General features: G+C 43.5%; 1 protein-coding gene across 9 annotated transcripts in view; it reads left to right on the top strand.

The window, feature by feature from the left end:
- Nucleotides 1–16,814, top strand: part of LOC309524607 (contactin-4) — a 547,669-nt gene that overhangs the window by 323,795 nt on the left and 207,060 nt on the right. For all 9 annotated transcript variants that reach the window (XM_082209344.1, XM_082209342.1, XM_082209337.1 and 6 more), the window contains 2 exons: nucleotides 13,658–13,784; nucleotides 15,926–16,101. In XM_082209344.1, the coding sequence (XP_082065470.1) occupies nucleotides 13,658–13,784; nucleotides 15,926–16,101 (303 nt within the window). The remainder of the gene's footprint in view (nucleotides 1–13,657; nucleotides 13,785–15,925; nucleotides 16,102–16,814) is intronic.

Below are 16,814 nucleotides of genomic sequence, written 5' to 3'. Positions count from 1 at the left end.
AGACCATCAGCACTGTTGACACTGACACTCCAGGGTTTCATTCAGCTCTTTCCATGCTGTAACTGGTGATGCCAGGGATTTAATCTGGGACCTACTGAACTATGGTCCTTCCCCAAGGAAAGTGGTGGTGGGGAGCCTGGAGGGAGAGACAGGGATGGGAGGTGGAAATCCAAAGGTAACAAATGAAGCAAGAAAAGCAAGGTCCAATCTTTCATTTCATTTTGTCTCCTGAAATAACCTAATAGGCTGATAGGAAGAAGGAAAGAGAGTGAGAAGGGGCTGCAGAGAATGGGATGGTTGCAAAAAGAGGGAGGGAGAGATAGATAGATAGATAATAATAGAATCATAGAATTGTAGAGTTGGAATGGATCCTGAGGGATCCTGAGTCCAACCCCCTGCAGTGCAGGAATGTCAGCTTAAGCATCCATCCAACTTCTGCCAGAATGCCATGTTCGGCACCATGTAGCACCATCATGCAGATACGGAAAAAATTAAGCATTTTAAGAACACCATACATTATGAAATGCAGTTTTCCGTCATTCTCTGCTGTCACTTAAATTAGTTTCCAGGCCATTCTTTTCAGAGAAATTCATCAGGTTGATTATTTGCAACCGTCTTCTATCTAGCAGGAACATCAATTTATCTACAGAATTAGCAGCAACTATTTTCTTATCTGCAAATATTTGTACATTGATTCTGCCTAAACCCTTCTTTAAATAGCAGGGTAGGAAGTTGGTGATTACTTCTCATGAAGTCTAAGGGCTATGTACACATCAGCGGCTTAAAACACAACAAGGTCATTTCCCCCTCCCTCCCCGTTACATTTCAAGTTGTTGTTTTTATGCTGCACACACCAGAGAGTGGGTGTGCATGTCTTCAATTGATGCACATTACCGGATTGTTTTCCCCACACTGAAATTGTCCTCTGCGCATGCACATCCTTTCTCTTTCATAATGCAAACCCCATTTGTCTTATTAATTCCACCCCCCCCACCAGATTCCAACATTAGAGGTAGACCCACATACCCTATGTCTGGGGTTATACGTGTTCTAGAATGGATTATTCCCTCAACACAGAAAAGTGAGCTGTTTGTCCACTGTGAGCTGTTTGTCAGGCTTTGGGAAATCGTCTTTCTCCCCTGTGGCCATAAATGAGCAGATAAATGAAAAGGAATTCTTACCAGTTATTTTCTTTAATAAATACAGTGACGGACGAAATAAAGTGTCTACCCAGAATGGCGGTGCTCCCAATTTAGTTTACACCCCTTCCATCCCTATTAATCTCCGTCACTCCTACGTCTTGTAATCTGAGTTCGTACCCTATGTGCTTTCTGTTCTGAGTCTTTCTGAGCTCTTCTCCACCTTGGGCTGAGCGGAGGAATGCTGTCCAGAGACTGTGAATCTGTTAACCCTCTCACTTCCAGTGTTTCTTCTCCTAGCTGTTCCCCATCCAGTATTTCCCAGCTTTTGCCTTCTGAACTGTGCCCCTCTGCAAACCACTGTTCCAAATCTATACTGTCTTTCTGCTTCTGGGTCAGGGAGAGCGGGGGGCTCCCACCATGCCTCCTCAGTGCAGCCCTCTTCAGCACGGTCCCTGACACTGCTGCTGCTGTTCTGATTATTTATTAGATTTATCACTTGGCTTTAACCATAAGGTTGTTGGAAGTGCAACAGAAGGGTTCATTTAGGAAGTTAATATGCTGACAAATAGTTAAGGGTGGGTAACAACAATGCAGAAGTACAATATTAACATAATTTACAGTTAGACAAATAGGATGGGTCCACATATATACACGTCAAATAATAGGGTTTAGAGGTGTGGCTTCAGCACATTTCAAAAGCTATATACTAGGATCACATCTTGCACAGGGGTTATATTCTGGTGGGATAGTGTGTAAACCATGTAAAGTCAGAACGATCCCACACATTCAGTCTTACCTGATGAAGCTGGTGCAAGATCTCGTGGGGTTGTCCAAGATCTTGTGCAGGCCTTTTGAGCTCGTGCAAGACCTTCCCATAGCCCACCAAACAAGGTGGCGGTCTTTACAGCTCTTTCTGTGGTGTGAAAACACAATGCAGAAAGAGCTTTTTAAGCTCTCTGTCTTGCTTTCTGGGCTCTGGGAAGCATTCGTGCAGGTTCTGAAAGCTCTATGCAGATCTTGGACAGCCCCTTTTGATGTGTCCCGTGCTCTCCTGTTTTTAAAAAATTCAGCCAAATATGTAAAGCTGCAATTTCAGAAGCAAAATCCACGTAGCTGTGATCTTACTGTGTAGCGAAGGGTCTGGACACACCTCTGTAATGGAGGGAGTTCATAGCTTAGGTGCCACCACAGAGAATGCTATAGATGGTACTCCCATGTAAGTATTGATAGGATATTGCAGCTTTAGTTCTCTCCCCCCCCCCCTCTATATTTGGAAGACTTGATGTAGCTGACTAGTCTTAAAAAAAAAGTCACTAATTTTAATGAGAGATGCCCTTCAGCTGTCTTAACCATTTTACTTCTTAGTTTTCTAGAATTGTTACTCTTTCCAAGGTTCATTTTTGTCTTACAGAAATCCAGTGTCTCAATTCAGTATGCCTTTCTTTCGATTTATATTATAAAAAGGTATCTAAAATAAATTCCCTGAGCAGAAAACAAGGACATCTTTCAAAAATCATTTACACTGGATATAATCCAAAAATATTCTTCAGTTTAGTTATTAGCTTTCCCCCAAAGTGCAAAATATTCAATTAAGCCTTCTCTCAAATTGGCCATAACTTTCAATTAACATAATCCAAATTTCATTTTGCTAACAATATCAATCAGTGCATCTAACGAAGAGTTACAGCTGAAATGGTTCACCTGCTCACTTACATTTAAAGACTGAGCTTTATTGTGTGTGTGTGTGTGAGTGTAGGTGTGTGTAGGTGCGTGCACACACACTGCAGGTTTTGACTGAATTAAATGTATGAGACTATTTGCTCCGTCTTAAATGTGTGTGCATAATTTCTTACTCATAAACAGCTCCAATTTATAGAGCTCTGTCCCAGATAAAATTAACCCTTATGACTAGGGATGTAAGAAAGGACCTGATACCATTATTCCTGTATTCAGAGTGGGCAGCATTGTTTCCATTCCACTGCAGTTCATTTTCCACCAAAAGCTATTTTATTCATCTCGCTGTTCACTGTGGCAAAATGACATTGTCATTACATTATTCCACCCTATTCATTTCAGTTCAAATGGAAAGGGGGAGGGCATAACCAATTATGTACTGCTTGTGAAGTGAACACAAAAACAGCAACAACAGCAAATACGGATTGTATTTACTTGATTGAGATCCGTTCTGGATATGCAACAAATAAATGAGCACTAGCAATTCCCATTCCCATTTCCATCAGAGTTCTCTGAAATTCTTACTTATGATTAAAGTGGACCTCACAGGATAAACATGTGCCATAGTCTTAATTTTCTTTTCAATGGCAAGCACCCATAGAATAATAGAATTGTAAAATTGGAAGGGACTCCAAGGGTCATCTAGTCCAACCTCCTGGAATGCAGGAATCTCGGCTAAAGGATCCATGACTGTTGACCATCCAGCCTCTGCTTAAAAGCCTCAAGTGACGGAGAATCCACAACCCCCTGAGGGAATCTGTTCTATTTTACAACAGCTCTTACCAACATAAAGTTCTTTCTTATGTTTAGTTGGAATATCTTTTCTTGTAACTTGAAGACATTGGTTCAAGTCATACCCTCTGGAACAGGAAAGACCAAGCTTGCTTCATCTTCTATGTGACAGCCCTTGAGATATTTGATTTCAACTCCCTCAACCAATAATAATAATAATAATAATAATAATAATAATAATAATAATAATAATAATAATTTATTATTTGTACCCCGCCCATCTGGCTGGGCTTCCCCAGCCACTCTGGGCAGCTTCCAAAAAAAATATTAAAATCCTCTAATACATCAAACATTAAAAGCTTCCCGAAACAGGGCTGCTTTCAGATGTTTTCTAAAAGTCTGGTAGTTATTGTTCTTTTTGACATCTGGTGGGAGGGCATTCCACAGGGAGGGCGCCACTACCGAGAAGGCCCTCTGCCTGGTTCCCTGTAACTTGGCTTCTCGCAGTGAGGGAACCGCCAGAAGGCCCTTGGCGCTGGATCTCAGTGTCCGGGTAGAACAATGGGGGTGGAGACGCTCCTTCAAGCACACTGGACCGAGACCGTTTAGGGCTTTAAAGGTCAGCACCAATACTTTGAATTGTGCTCAGAAACGTACTGGGAACCAATGTAGGTCTTTTAAGACCGGTGTTATGTGGTCTTGGTGGCCGCTCCCAGTCACCAGTCTAGCTGCTGCGTTCTGGATTAGTTGTAGTTTCCAGGTCACCTTCAAAGGTAGCCCCACGTAGAGCGCATTGCAGTAGTCCAAGCGGGAGATAACCAGAACATGCACCACTCTGGCAAGACAGTCCGCAGGCAGATAGAGTCTCAGCCTGCGTACCAGATGGAGCTGGTAAACAGCTGCCCTGGACACAGATTTGACCTGTGCCTCCATGGACAGCTGCGAGTCCAAAATGACTCCCAGGCTGCGCACCTGGTCCTTCAGGGGCACAGTTACCCCATTCAGGACCAGGGAATCCTCCATACCTGCCCGCCTCCTTTCCCCAAAAAACAGTACTTCTGTCTTGTCAGGATTCAACCTCAATCTGTTAGCCGCCATCCATCCTCCAACCGCCTCCAGGCACTCACACAGGGCCTTCACTGGTTCTGATTTGGAAGACAGGTAGAGCTGGGTATCATCTGCATACTGATGAACACCGAGCCCAAACCCCCAGATGATCTCTCCCAGCGGCTGCATATAGATGTTGAAAAGCATGGGGGAGAGGACAGAACCCTGAGGCACCCCACAAGTGAGAGCCCAGGGGTCTGAACACTCATCCCCCACCACCACTTTCTGAACACGGCCCAGGAGAAAGGAGTGGAACCACTGTATAACTGCCCCCAGCTCCCAGCCCCTCTAGACGGTCCAGAAGGATGTCATGGTCGATGGTATCAAACGCCGCGGAGAGATCCAGCAGAACTAGGAAACAGCTCTCACCTTTGTCCCTAGCCCGCCGGAGATCATCAACCAGTGCGACCAAGGCAGTTTCAGTCCCATGATGAGGCGTGAATCCCGACTGGAAGGGATCCAAATGGTCCGCTTCTTCCAGGCGTGCCTGGAATTGTTCAGCAACCACTCGCTCAATCACCTTGCCCAAGAATGTGGAAGACTTGAGACTGGGCGATAGTTGGCCATCGTGGCCGCATCTAAAGATGGTTTTTTAAGAAGCGGTTTAATAACTGCCTCTTTCAGTGGGTCTGGGAAGGCTCCCTCACAGAGGGAAGCATTCACCACCCCACGAAGCCCATCGCTCAGCCCTTCCCAACTAGCTTTTATAAGCCAGGGTGGGCAAGGATCAAGGAGACAGGTGGTTGGTTTCACTCATCCAAGCAGCCTGTCCACATCCTCGGAGGTAACAGATTGGAACTGATCCCACGCAATTTGGCTAGACAGGACTCTGGCACTCTCCCGCCCCGGCCCTGCTCCCACAGTGGCGTCTACCTCTTCCTGAATCTGAGCGACTTTATCTGCAAAGAACTTTGCAAAATCATTGCAGGAGGTCATGTGGCCCATACTGGGCTCTGATGTAGCAGGTAGTTCCGCTAAATTGCGAACCACCTGAAAAAGTTTCCTGCTGCTGTTTTCTGCAGATGCAATAGAGGCGGTGAAGAAAGTGTTCTTCACCGTCGCTACCGCCACTTGGTAGGCTCGACATTGAGCTCTAACCCGTGTCTGGTCAGCTTCAGAATGGGTCACCCACCACCGGCGCTCTAGCCATCTCAGCGATTGTTTCATTGCCCTCAGATCCGTGGAAAACCACGGGGCTGCCCGGGCTCCATGCAATCGGAGAGGGCGCTTCGGAGCCAGTCAATAGCCCTGGTTAACTCCACATTCCAGCGGGCCACCAGGGAATCAGCTGAAAGGCCATCAACATGGGATAAAACATCCCCTACCACTCTCTGGAAACCATTTGGATCCATTAAGTGGCGGGGGCGGACCATCTGAATCGGTCCCACCTCCCTGCAGAGGGGAAGGGTCACGGAGAAGTCCAGTTGCACCAGGAAGTGATCTGACCATGGCACTTCTTTCGTTTTGCTTTTACTTAGTATCAGATCACCAACATCCATAGAGGTAAACACCAGGTCCAAGGCATGTCCGCGGCTATAGGTTGGGCCAGACTTATTCAGGGACAGCCCCATGGAGGCCATGCTTTCCATGAAGTCCCGAGCATCCCCTTGTAAAGTCGTGTTGGCATGGATGTTAAAATCCCCTAGGACAACCAAACTAGGTGTCTCTAGGAGAACATCCGCCACGACCTGAAGCAGCTCGGGCAGGGAATCCTTGGTGCAGCAGGGAGGTCGGTACACCAATAGGAATCCTGTACTGCCCCTATTGCCCAACTTCCAGAACATGCACTCAGAAAACTGGGTTTTCTCAATAGGATGCCTGGTGCAGACTAATGACTTCCTAAAAATCACTGCAACCCCCCCTCCCCGCCCACAAGGCCTGGGTTGCTGTGCGTAAGAGAAACCTGGTGGACAAGCAGCGGCAAGGACAGGCCTATCTGCTTCATCCAACCAAGTCTCCGTTACACATGCCAGGTCAAATCCTCCATCCACGATCAAGTCATGGATCACAGTGGTTTTATGGATCATTGACCTGGCATTGCACAGCAGCACCTTCAGGTCGTGTGGGTATCCCTTGCTGATTCCAGTATCCGTCCGGTCAGGACCAGACCTGGAGGCAAGGATAGTCCTCAAGCAACGACTAAGCCTGCTTCCTTGGTAATGGCATGGTCTGGTCTTAGCATAACTCCTCCTCCTACCCGTGATCACTGAGATCGGTTGTCCTAGTGCATCCCCCCCTGTGGAACCTGCCCCAGCCATTTTGCTTGCTGGGACCCACTCCCAGGCAGCCCTGACCCCACCCCTTAAAATCTAAATAAAACCTATACAAATAGCAAACCAACAGAACAATAAAACAATAAAAACAAAAAACAGAGAAAGTTACAAACACAACATAATTAAATTAAATTAAATTGAACGAATTCCAACACCCAAGTAAAAACCCACCCCACCCCACACACCCGAGGCCTCCTTGGAGCCTTATAAGCTGTGGTGGAGTATGGGGCCCGCCCCCAGGCCCAGGTGGAAAATGGGCTTCAGGGGGAGCGGTCCTCCCCACAAACGCACTGCAGAGCGGCAGCAGCTTGGTTTCCAGACCCTTGATCATCTTGGTGGCCCTCCTCTGCACACATTCCAGCTTGTTAAATTGTGCAGTCCAGAACAAGACACAGTCTCCAGGTGTGGTCTGAAGGACATGTCAGTAGAAAGCAGATATTAAAGTCCAGTGGGCTGCTGCTTATTGCTTTCCCCTGCAGCATTATTTTCCACCCAAAATTGTTACCCCAGCTGCTTTTCTGACCATAGGTGGAAAATATATTGCATATGAGAGGTAGTTGTTCCTCCTCCTTGCTCTTGCTATTGACCCAGTCTTATTTGTAGAATGCAGGAGGGTGAGTGCAGAACCACCACTGCAGAAACTCCTGAGACCACCAATTCTTGTCTGTCCTGTGACAGGCCAAAAAGGAAGTGTGCTCTAAGCATCCCATACATAGGGGGCTTCAGAACACAGACTTACATAGGTCTTTCTCCAAAATAACTAGAAGAAAATCCAGGGAGATAATTCGGGTGGTTTGGCTGATTTAAATATTTTGATACATGGGTATGTTTTTACTAGTCGTGTTGTTGAATATCAGGTTATTCTTTCCTCTATGCTGCATGGTGCTGCTTTTCCATCATGTTCATTATTTCGCTGAAACTGTCTGTGTTCACATAGTTGTCAATTTTAATTTTTAAGGAAATAAAACACATATGCGGTCACAGGATTGCAGCTTCTATGCATTCTCTGTCTCTGTGTAGCATCCAGAGAACAAATTGGTATCCTTCATTCATAGCTGAGTGTCTGAATTATTTGCTCCAGATGGCCAACAGGTGTGCACTGTGTAAGACTATTGTATTTAGTGCTGATTCGCACCATCTGAGAATTTAACCCCAAAATGGGTAGAATAATGCACAAGCTCTTTTCTTTCTAAGGGACTGTATCGGCTGTCGACTAAACAGATTATGAACTTGGTTATCTCCGCTATACAGTGGTAGTAATTAAAAGGGCTGGGGGGAGGGGAGGAGAATAACCAGTTAAATAATGATAATTGTGCATTGTTGTCATTTCCCCATTTCCCCCTTTGTTCTGCTTTTATCCTGACAGCTGCTCTCAGAATTTCTCATTTTCTTTAGCCCATGTAATTTATTTTCTTCAAGCCTAGTAATATTTTTAATGGACTCTTTTTGTCTTGCTGAGAGAAATAACTTCATTGTTTAAAAGACAAATATTAAAAGGTGCCTGTTGCTGGCATTTTCAAATGCAGATAGTGACCTGAACTGCTGAACTGTCATCTTCGTTTTGATGTAATTTCTCCTGCCCTCACAAAAAAACAAAAACAATCTACATGTTTGACATAAGTTAATTAACTTAACTACTACTATTTTGAACCCATAGTTCTTTGTGAGTGATTGCTATTTCTTGAGGGGATTGAAAACACAAACGGGCATGTCAGAAACAACCATATCCCTGCAAGGTTTACACTAAAGTTTTGCACTGCATTATGCAACTTTTTACTTTTTCTGTCTTACCCAAGCCAACTTGTTGAATGTAACAGTGACAAATCCCATCACTACTGGACACAACCAAAGGACCTATATTCACAAGAATACAGTGGTACCTCAGGTTACATACGCTTCAGGTTACATACGCTTCAGGTTACAGACTCCACTAACCCAGAAATATTACCTCGGGTTAAGTACTTTGCTTCAGGATGAGAACAGAAATCATGCTCCGGCGGCGCAGCAGCAGCAGGAGGCCCTGTTAGCTAAAATGGTGCTTCAGGTTACGAACAGTTTCAGGTTAAGTACGGACCTCCTGAACAAATTAAGTACTTAACCTGAGGTACCACTGTATAAGAAGAACGCTGCTGGGTCAGGTCAAAGGGTCAGGTCATTTTGTCCAGCATCCAGTTGCAACTGTGGCCAAAAAGATGCCTAAGTCAAGCCCACAAGCAGGACCTGTGTTCAACACCACTTCTCCCACCTATGGAGGGAGAACATAGCCATTATGACCCATTAGCCTTCGGTAGTAGTAGCCTTATCCTCCATGAATTTGTCTAATCCCCTTTCAGAGCCATCCAGATTGGTGGCCATCACTACATCTCGTAGGAGCAGATTTCATAGTGTAACTTGGTGCTGTGAGAAGTGCTTTCTTTTAATCTTCCAACATTCAATTTCTTTGGATGGACCTGAGTTCTGGTACAGTCGTACCTCAGAAGTCGAATGGAATCTGTTCCGGAAGTCCGTTCGACTTCCAGAACGTTCAGAAACCAAAGCACTGCTTCCGATTGGCTGCAGGAAGCTCCTGCAGCCAATCGGAAGCCGTGGAAGCCCCATCGGACGTTTGGCTTCCAAAGAACGTTCGCAAACCGGAAGAATTGCTTCCAGGTTTGCAGCGTTTGGGAGCCAAAACATCCAAGTACCAAGGCGTTCAGGATCCACTGTACGACTGTATTATGAGAGAGGGTTTCTCCCTCTCCACTTTGTCAGTACCAGGGACAGATTTCTGCATGTCTTTCAGTGCCCACTTATTCTACCTTTTTTCATAGCTTAAAAGCCCCAAATGTTGTGTGTCTCTCCTTACCTCTGCAGCCACAAAGCAACTGGCAATTGTACCTGAGCTTTATGTAATGATGTGTAGTTTCCTGGCTTCGCTTATAAGTGTGGTGTTGGCTGATTTCCAACTCTCTAGTAAGCAGACCAATTTTAGAGATAAATTGCATATTTAAAAATTGCAACAATTTCAGATTTAAGCTGTTTTAGAACCCTCAGGTGTAAGCATTCAAGGACTTGCTAAGTGTAATTTGTCAGTTATCATGACTTCATTATGCCACCTCTGTTTGCAGCTTAGTCCTGCTTAACCCACTCATAGTCACAGTACTTGAAATTGCAGTTCTGTTACTAATGAAGGTTTTATTCCAAAAATCACCACGCAGTCTAAACATAGATCAGATTTCAGGTTACATGGTTCAGTGGTTCAAAGCAGAGCTCGGAGGTAAATGGGGAAGACCCAAGCTAGGATGTTGCCTCAACACCTGACAGACACATCCCTTTGCCCTGCTTTTGAAGACTGGGGTGGGTATAGGGATACGTGCATTTTAGGTCCTGAGCAATAGGACTGGGAAAGCAAGTGGGTCCTCTTGTGAGTAGGCTGGGTATCCTTGTAGTAGTGCATCTGGCACTATATTCTTGGAGATGGGACTTTGGTCTGCTTGGCCGGCTGACAGTTCAACTCAGGCTCATGTGCCTTCCTAGGATGTGGAGTGATTGGAGGCTCCCATGACCCCCCCCCCACCTCTGGTGAGATGTCCTGCAATGGGATATCTCCTAGCGGAGTAGTCAGACCCTTGCTAAGTCTGTGAAGCTAGTCCACTGTACAATTGGGGTCCATGTGTCTCCCCAGTTACCATGGAGCTCATGCTATTAGGAGGCAGGTTGGGGACTGGTTCAGATAGCTCTCCCACCTCTGCTGGGATGTCTGACATCATCAGGGCAGAAACATCTGGTGAACCCTCACCCCAACATCAAACTCAGCACTCTCATCCCATACCTCCTTCCCCTCTGGCCAGTCATGCCAAGAGGTCTCCATGGGCTCATCATGACACATCCCTGTTTTTGTACTGCTATGAGGAACTTCAGCTCTGTATCTGGATCATAACATTAGACCTGTTCACGCATATATTCACTGTGGGGTGATCCCACATCCCTTTGGGGCTGTGTGAATAAAGCAGCCCTTAGGTGGGGTGAATCACATAAACTTTCCTAGTCGCCGTAGACCTCCCGCCGGGCACGCAAGGCTTGCGGACATCTGCCCAAAGCACGGGGCGTGCTCCGCAGCGCACTTCGGGCTGCAGGCTGCTGCCGACAAGCCTTGGGAGCCCGGCGGGTAGCTTGCGGATAGCTTCCTGAAGCCTGGAGAGCGAGAGGGGTCGGTGCGCACCGACCCCCCTCGCTCTCCAGGCTTCAGCAAAAGCCTGCATTCGCCCCATAGGACGCACACACATTTCCCCTTCATTTTTGGAGGGGGAAAAGTGCGTCCTATAGGGCGGAAAATACGGTATTTGTTGCTTAGTCTAGGAGGGGTCCTTTGCTGGGAATTAATATAGGGAATCTGCTATTGTGATGGCTTACCACGCCAACTAAAAACCTTTTTGGATTTGCAGCATTCCCTCCTCTCCTTATCATGTATTGTCATAATTGTGCAGTGTGGCACATAAGTTTGGGAATGCTGCTGGATAGCAGGTGTGGAAACTTAAAGATTAAGGTAGCATCCTGTGTACGCTTATTTGAGAGAAAGCTCCATTGAACATGGTGGGATTTAATTCTGAGTAACCATGCATAGGATATTGCTGGAAGATGTATCTCCTCTTGCAACATTCATGGTGCCAAGTAAATTCCCAGGTATGCATTAGAGAGCATGTTAGTGGTGTGGTGTTGAGACCTTTTCTAGTCATATAGTCATACTTTGCTGAAATATCCTTCCAAAGGTCATAGCAAGAGTAGAAGTTAAGTACATCCAGATCAGTTTTGATAGTAGTTATTTTCATTCACTTTTCTCAAAATCACCTTGAGCCTTTCTCCAACAGATGTTTTTGTTATATTTCCTATTTGAGTCCGAAGAACATCTCTTTCTATCCACTTCAGGACTATTATATTCATACAAAAGCAGCTTAGTGGTCATTTCTGTGACCCATTGATTAAAAGAAAAAGTATCTACTTTCATATTTCAGCAACATATCTCATTGTTATTTGTTAAAACCTTTGCTCTTGGAAGCTTCAGGAATATTATACTTTTCACAGTGATGAACCATGAGCATGGATGCTCATGCCTGTAACTTCTGCTGTGTGAGGGTTTTGTTGTTCTTCGATTGGCAGTGCCTTCCACCTTCCGCCTTTTGTCATTTCTTGTTGCCTAGTAATCACTCATGTTTTCCCACTAAAATAATAAGGCATACAGATCACTTTTGCATTTCAAAACCATTTATTCCCAACTGTGTCTTCATATCGAATTAATGATCTACCTTCCTTCTTTTCCATTAATGAACTCCGTTTAACTCCAAAAGTTTTGGCTCAAACTCACTTCAATCAAAGAAGTGAACTTTGCAAGACCCTTAACATTATTACCATCCATGGCAAATGTTTACCATCTTTAGTTAGTTAGTTAGTTAGTTAGTTAGTTAGTTAGTTAGTTAGTTGATTTTATAGCATCTAGTCTGTTTCTGTGAACTAACACTACTCTTCCCTGTCCCACATTTTATACTTCTATGAATTTACAGAGGCTTATGTAGGCATTTCAGTCAGTCTCTGTTTCTGTGGCCAATCAGGTCTGTGCACTGCTCAGTCACTCTTAATCCAGAAGTAAAGCGATTTTCATGTTTGCCAAGGTAGAAAAATCATGTGACTGACATTTCAGTATTAGGAAATCCCCCTTCCTCCTGTTGTTATGAGGGCAACCATTACAAATAGTAGGATGGTACGGAGGGTTGTTCAGTTGAGAACTCAAGTGTTCAAAGACTATATTTAGCATGAGAACATGGACTGCTCTGCCTTGTACACCTACTAAGGCAAACCTGTCCCAGAAGACAGCCACATGCCGGGTTTGCTTAGGACCCACATATAAAATCCAGTGTTTACCCTGAATATCCTGGTTGTGACCCAGATTCTGTTTTCTCTAGGGGTTTTTATTGGTTTATCTGTCCATTTCTTTACAGTATTTAGGAATTTACATACCGCCTTTCACCATAAGGTTACAGGGCGACGTACAGCACATTAAAACACCTCAGTAGATTTTCTAAAAGCTATTAAAACAGAAATACAAGACAAGCACAGCATAAACGTAAGACAGAAAGCATAAAATAGTGAGTGACACAATCCAAAACTAACCACAGACAGGTTACACATTGCCACCTGCCTGGTGAAATAGGTACATCCTCACCTTGCTTCTAAAAAGATTTAACTTTGAGGCAAGGTGTACCTCAGTAGGAAGTTTTAGAGCTGCCACTGAAGAAGCCCCAGCTATGGGCCCCAGCACTACTTATTTCATCCATTTTCAGCACTACCAGGAAGGCCTCCTTAACTGATCTTAAAAAAATGGAGAGAAGGTTTGGGAGAAGGCATTCTCTCACATACTTGAATCTCAGGCTGTTCAGTTTTCTTTAGTTTTTAGGGGCGCCCTTCCCCCTTGATTCCAAACCTCAAACTGAGGCAGGGTGGAGCGATACTTTTTATTTTGATTACTCCTTATTTATCAATTTATATCCATTCTACTTTTCCTCCAAGGAGCTCTCGTAACTGAATGTAAATTGGATGTTACACTTCAAACTGCCAGATTGTCTTTCTTATAAGCAATAGTAGGTTGGTTTTAGTTACATGAAATATATGTGAATTTTATTATTATGTATACCACAGATGATAACACGCTGCACGGACCAGTTTTCATCCAGGAACCAAGCAGTGTCGTTTTTGCACTGGATTCTGAGGAAAAGAAAGTCAAACTCAACTGTGAAGTGAAGGGAAATCCTAAACCAACTATAAGGTTTGTTGCATATTGGTAAACTTTTTTGGAGGGGGGCACATTGTTCTGTTACTATGAAGGAGGAGAAGAAAAATCCTGGCCCTATACATGTTGGAGGGGAAAAAACTCCAGTAGACTGAAAATAAACTTTCAGGTCTACATTAATGTTTTTGCTTTCCAAGGACCACCCATATTCACTCAATAGCAGCGTTGAAAAAGCTTGTGGGACTGAAGAGGCTCATTTTTATTATGTCATATGATTTCATAAACTAGGGTGTAATTTGGGTGATGCACAAGGTAACTGCATAAGGAGGTAAAAGTGGGTTTTGATTTCACATGTTTGAGGAAGGCTGTGGCACTCAGAAGCTTATGCCACACAATAAATGATAGCCTTTAAAGTGCCAAAATACTGTTACTACTGTAACAGTAATACTGCTACTACTGTAATACTGTTTGTTACTATCATGCATGGCAATGGGTTGGACTAGATGATCCTTGGGGTCCCTTCCAACTCTGCAAGTCTATGATTTTATGCCTAACAGGTATTCAATTTGTGACAACTTGTGATGCTTTGCATAGAATTAAAATCTAAAAGTTAATGGGGAAAGTGATGTTCAAAGAGCCAGTGGAGAAGGTTAATAAGAGGAGTGACATGATCATAGTAATAATAGGAAAGAGATAAAAGGGTTTTATTTTCATTTAATTCATTTGTTTAATTTGAATACTGCCTTACAATCAATCTCTTGAGAAGAAAAGAGACTAGGCAGGAAGACTTGGTAGACAAAAGGAAAGAGATAACAAAGCTTGATAGGATCTGGACATTCTTCTTTCTGTGACTTTAAAAGGAAGGTCAATAAAGAAGAATTTTATTGTTCCTAAATAGTCTGAATAGACTTGTTTATTGAGAAATGAGGTTGATATTCTGAGCAGTAGATCTAAAAAATTATAAAGCATCTGTTTTGCAGTGAGGGAGTATCTTTGGACTTAATATAGGGGTATAAAGTAGTTTATAAATAGGGAAGTTAATGCATGGTCAGTAGATTGTAACACTGAAATAATAGCATTAATAGCAGATTTAAAATGCTGTATGTAAATGTGTATTAAATTCACTTTATAAAGTATTCTGCTTTAAATAGTAAAGATTCTCCACCAAAGACTATAAATATGAAAATGTTTTAATCCAGACAAATTTAAAGTGCTGACCTTTAAAGCCCTAAACGGCCTCGGCCCAGTATACCTGAAGGAGCGTCTCCACCCCCATCGTTCTGCCCGGACGCTGCAATGGCAGTTCCCTCATTGCGAGAAGCAAAGCTACAGGGAACCAGGCAGAGGGCCTTCTCGGTAGTGGCGCCCGCCCTGTGGAACGCCCTCCCATCAGATGTCAAAGCGATAAATAACTATCTGACATTTAGAAGACATCTTAAGGCAGCCCTGTTCAGGGAAGTTTTTAATCTGTGATATTTTACTGTATTTTTGGTTTCTATGGAAGCCGCCCAGAGTGGCTGGGGAAACCCAGCCAGATGGGCGGGGCACAAATAATAAATTATTATTATTATTATTATTATTAGTAGTAGTAGTAGTAGTAGTAAATTTTTTGTTATATGAGTGTTCTCAAAACAACAACAAACAACAACAATAACTATTTATAGGGCCTAAATTGAAATAAACCCACTCTGGACCTATTTTAGAAATTTATGGATTTTGCCCTGGGAAAATCAGTTTGGGGTACTTTTCTTATCCTCTAGGAATTTCTGTGTCTTTACTGTATTATGTTTTCATCCCTCTGCTGTTTATACATTATAATCTAAATAAGAAGAGGTAATCAATGAAGGTGTTGGATACAATAGACCTTCCCTTAGTGTGGGGTGTTGGACTGGATGATTTAGCCCTTGAGCTGTAAGATTCTGTAAAAATAAGTAATCACCCAGAGCATCAGCTTCAGTAAAAGCAGTACCACAACAGCGATGTAAACATTAATCAGGTTTGTGACTGACTGGTAAGATTACTTATCAGGTTAAATGTTTATATAACATTTCAGATTTATACAGGAAAATGTGTTTTCATGGTACTTAGGAAATAAAGAGAAGGTCATTTGTTGTATTTCTCTCTCTCGCTCCCCACCCCCCAAGCAAAATTCAACCACTTCCACTTTTGTACCATAGGTGGAAGTTAAATGGAACCATTGTTGACATTGGTATGGATTACCGCTACAGTGTGGTTGAAGGCAGCTTGTTGATCAATAATCCCAATAAAACTCAAGATGCTGGAACATACCAGTGCGTAGCAACGAACTCATTTGGAACAATTGTTAGCCGAGAAGCTAAACTACAATTTGCGTGTAAGTAGCAACAATATCATATGGTAGATATTACTTTGTTACAACATAATGTTGGGGGTGGGGCTATTAAATTGATGTCTCTATAAAGGTTCATATATACATAGCTCCATTTAGACTGTATCTTGATTCATAGGATGTGTTATTTAATCTGTAAATAAGTACACATTTTGATAGGTGTGTTTTACAGAGAAAATTAAAAAGGAAAAAAGTGTATGTAGTGAGAAATTATTAATAATTTGTGCAATATTAAGGTTGTGAGAGGGAACCAAAGGCATGCTGACCATCAGCAGTGCAGAAATGAGGGCAAAATAGCATTTGTTCACTCCACTGTTTTGCAGAGTGAACAGTTTTCCTCCCATTGTAAGCAGTGTGGGGAAAATAAGGGGGGTCTAAATCTACCTGGAGCTAGCCTGGATCTCTCCCATATGATGGATTTGGATCTTCAGAGCTGCCATTGGCATGCCTCCCTTTTGGTTTTTCGAACCTCAGCCTTCTTTTATTGGTGTTGGGCCAGAGTACTGGAGATGTCCACAGAAGCAAGGAGGGGCGAATCTAACATCAGATCATCTTTCTCTCCTGACACTGGAGTTTTGTTAGCCTAAGTGCATCCGTTTTCAAAACATTTTTTAGAACTTCAAAAAGGCAAAACTTACAGTGACTTTTTATAATGTAGTGTGGGATCTAAGAAAGGATTACTCAGCACTGCTTACTTT

The sequence above is a fragment of the Podarcis vaucheri genome (assembly GCF_965113315.1).
Source record: "Podarcis vaucheri genome assembly, chromosome: 2".
Lineage (NCBI taxonomy): Eukaryota > Metazoa > Chordata > Lepidosauria > Squamata > Lacertidae > Podarcis > Podarcis vaucheri.
This window is presented reverse-complemented; position numbering and strand designations above follow the sequence as displayed.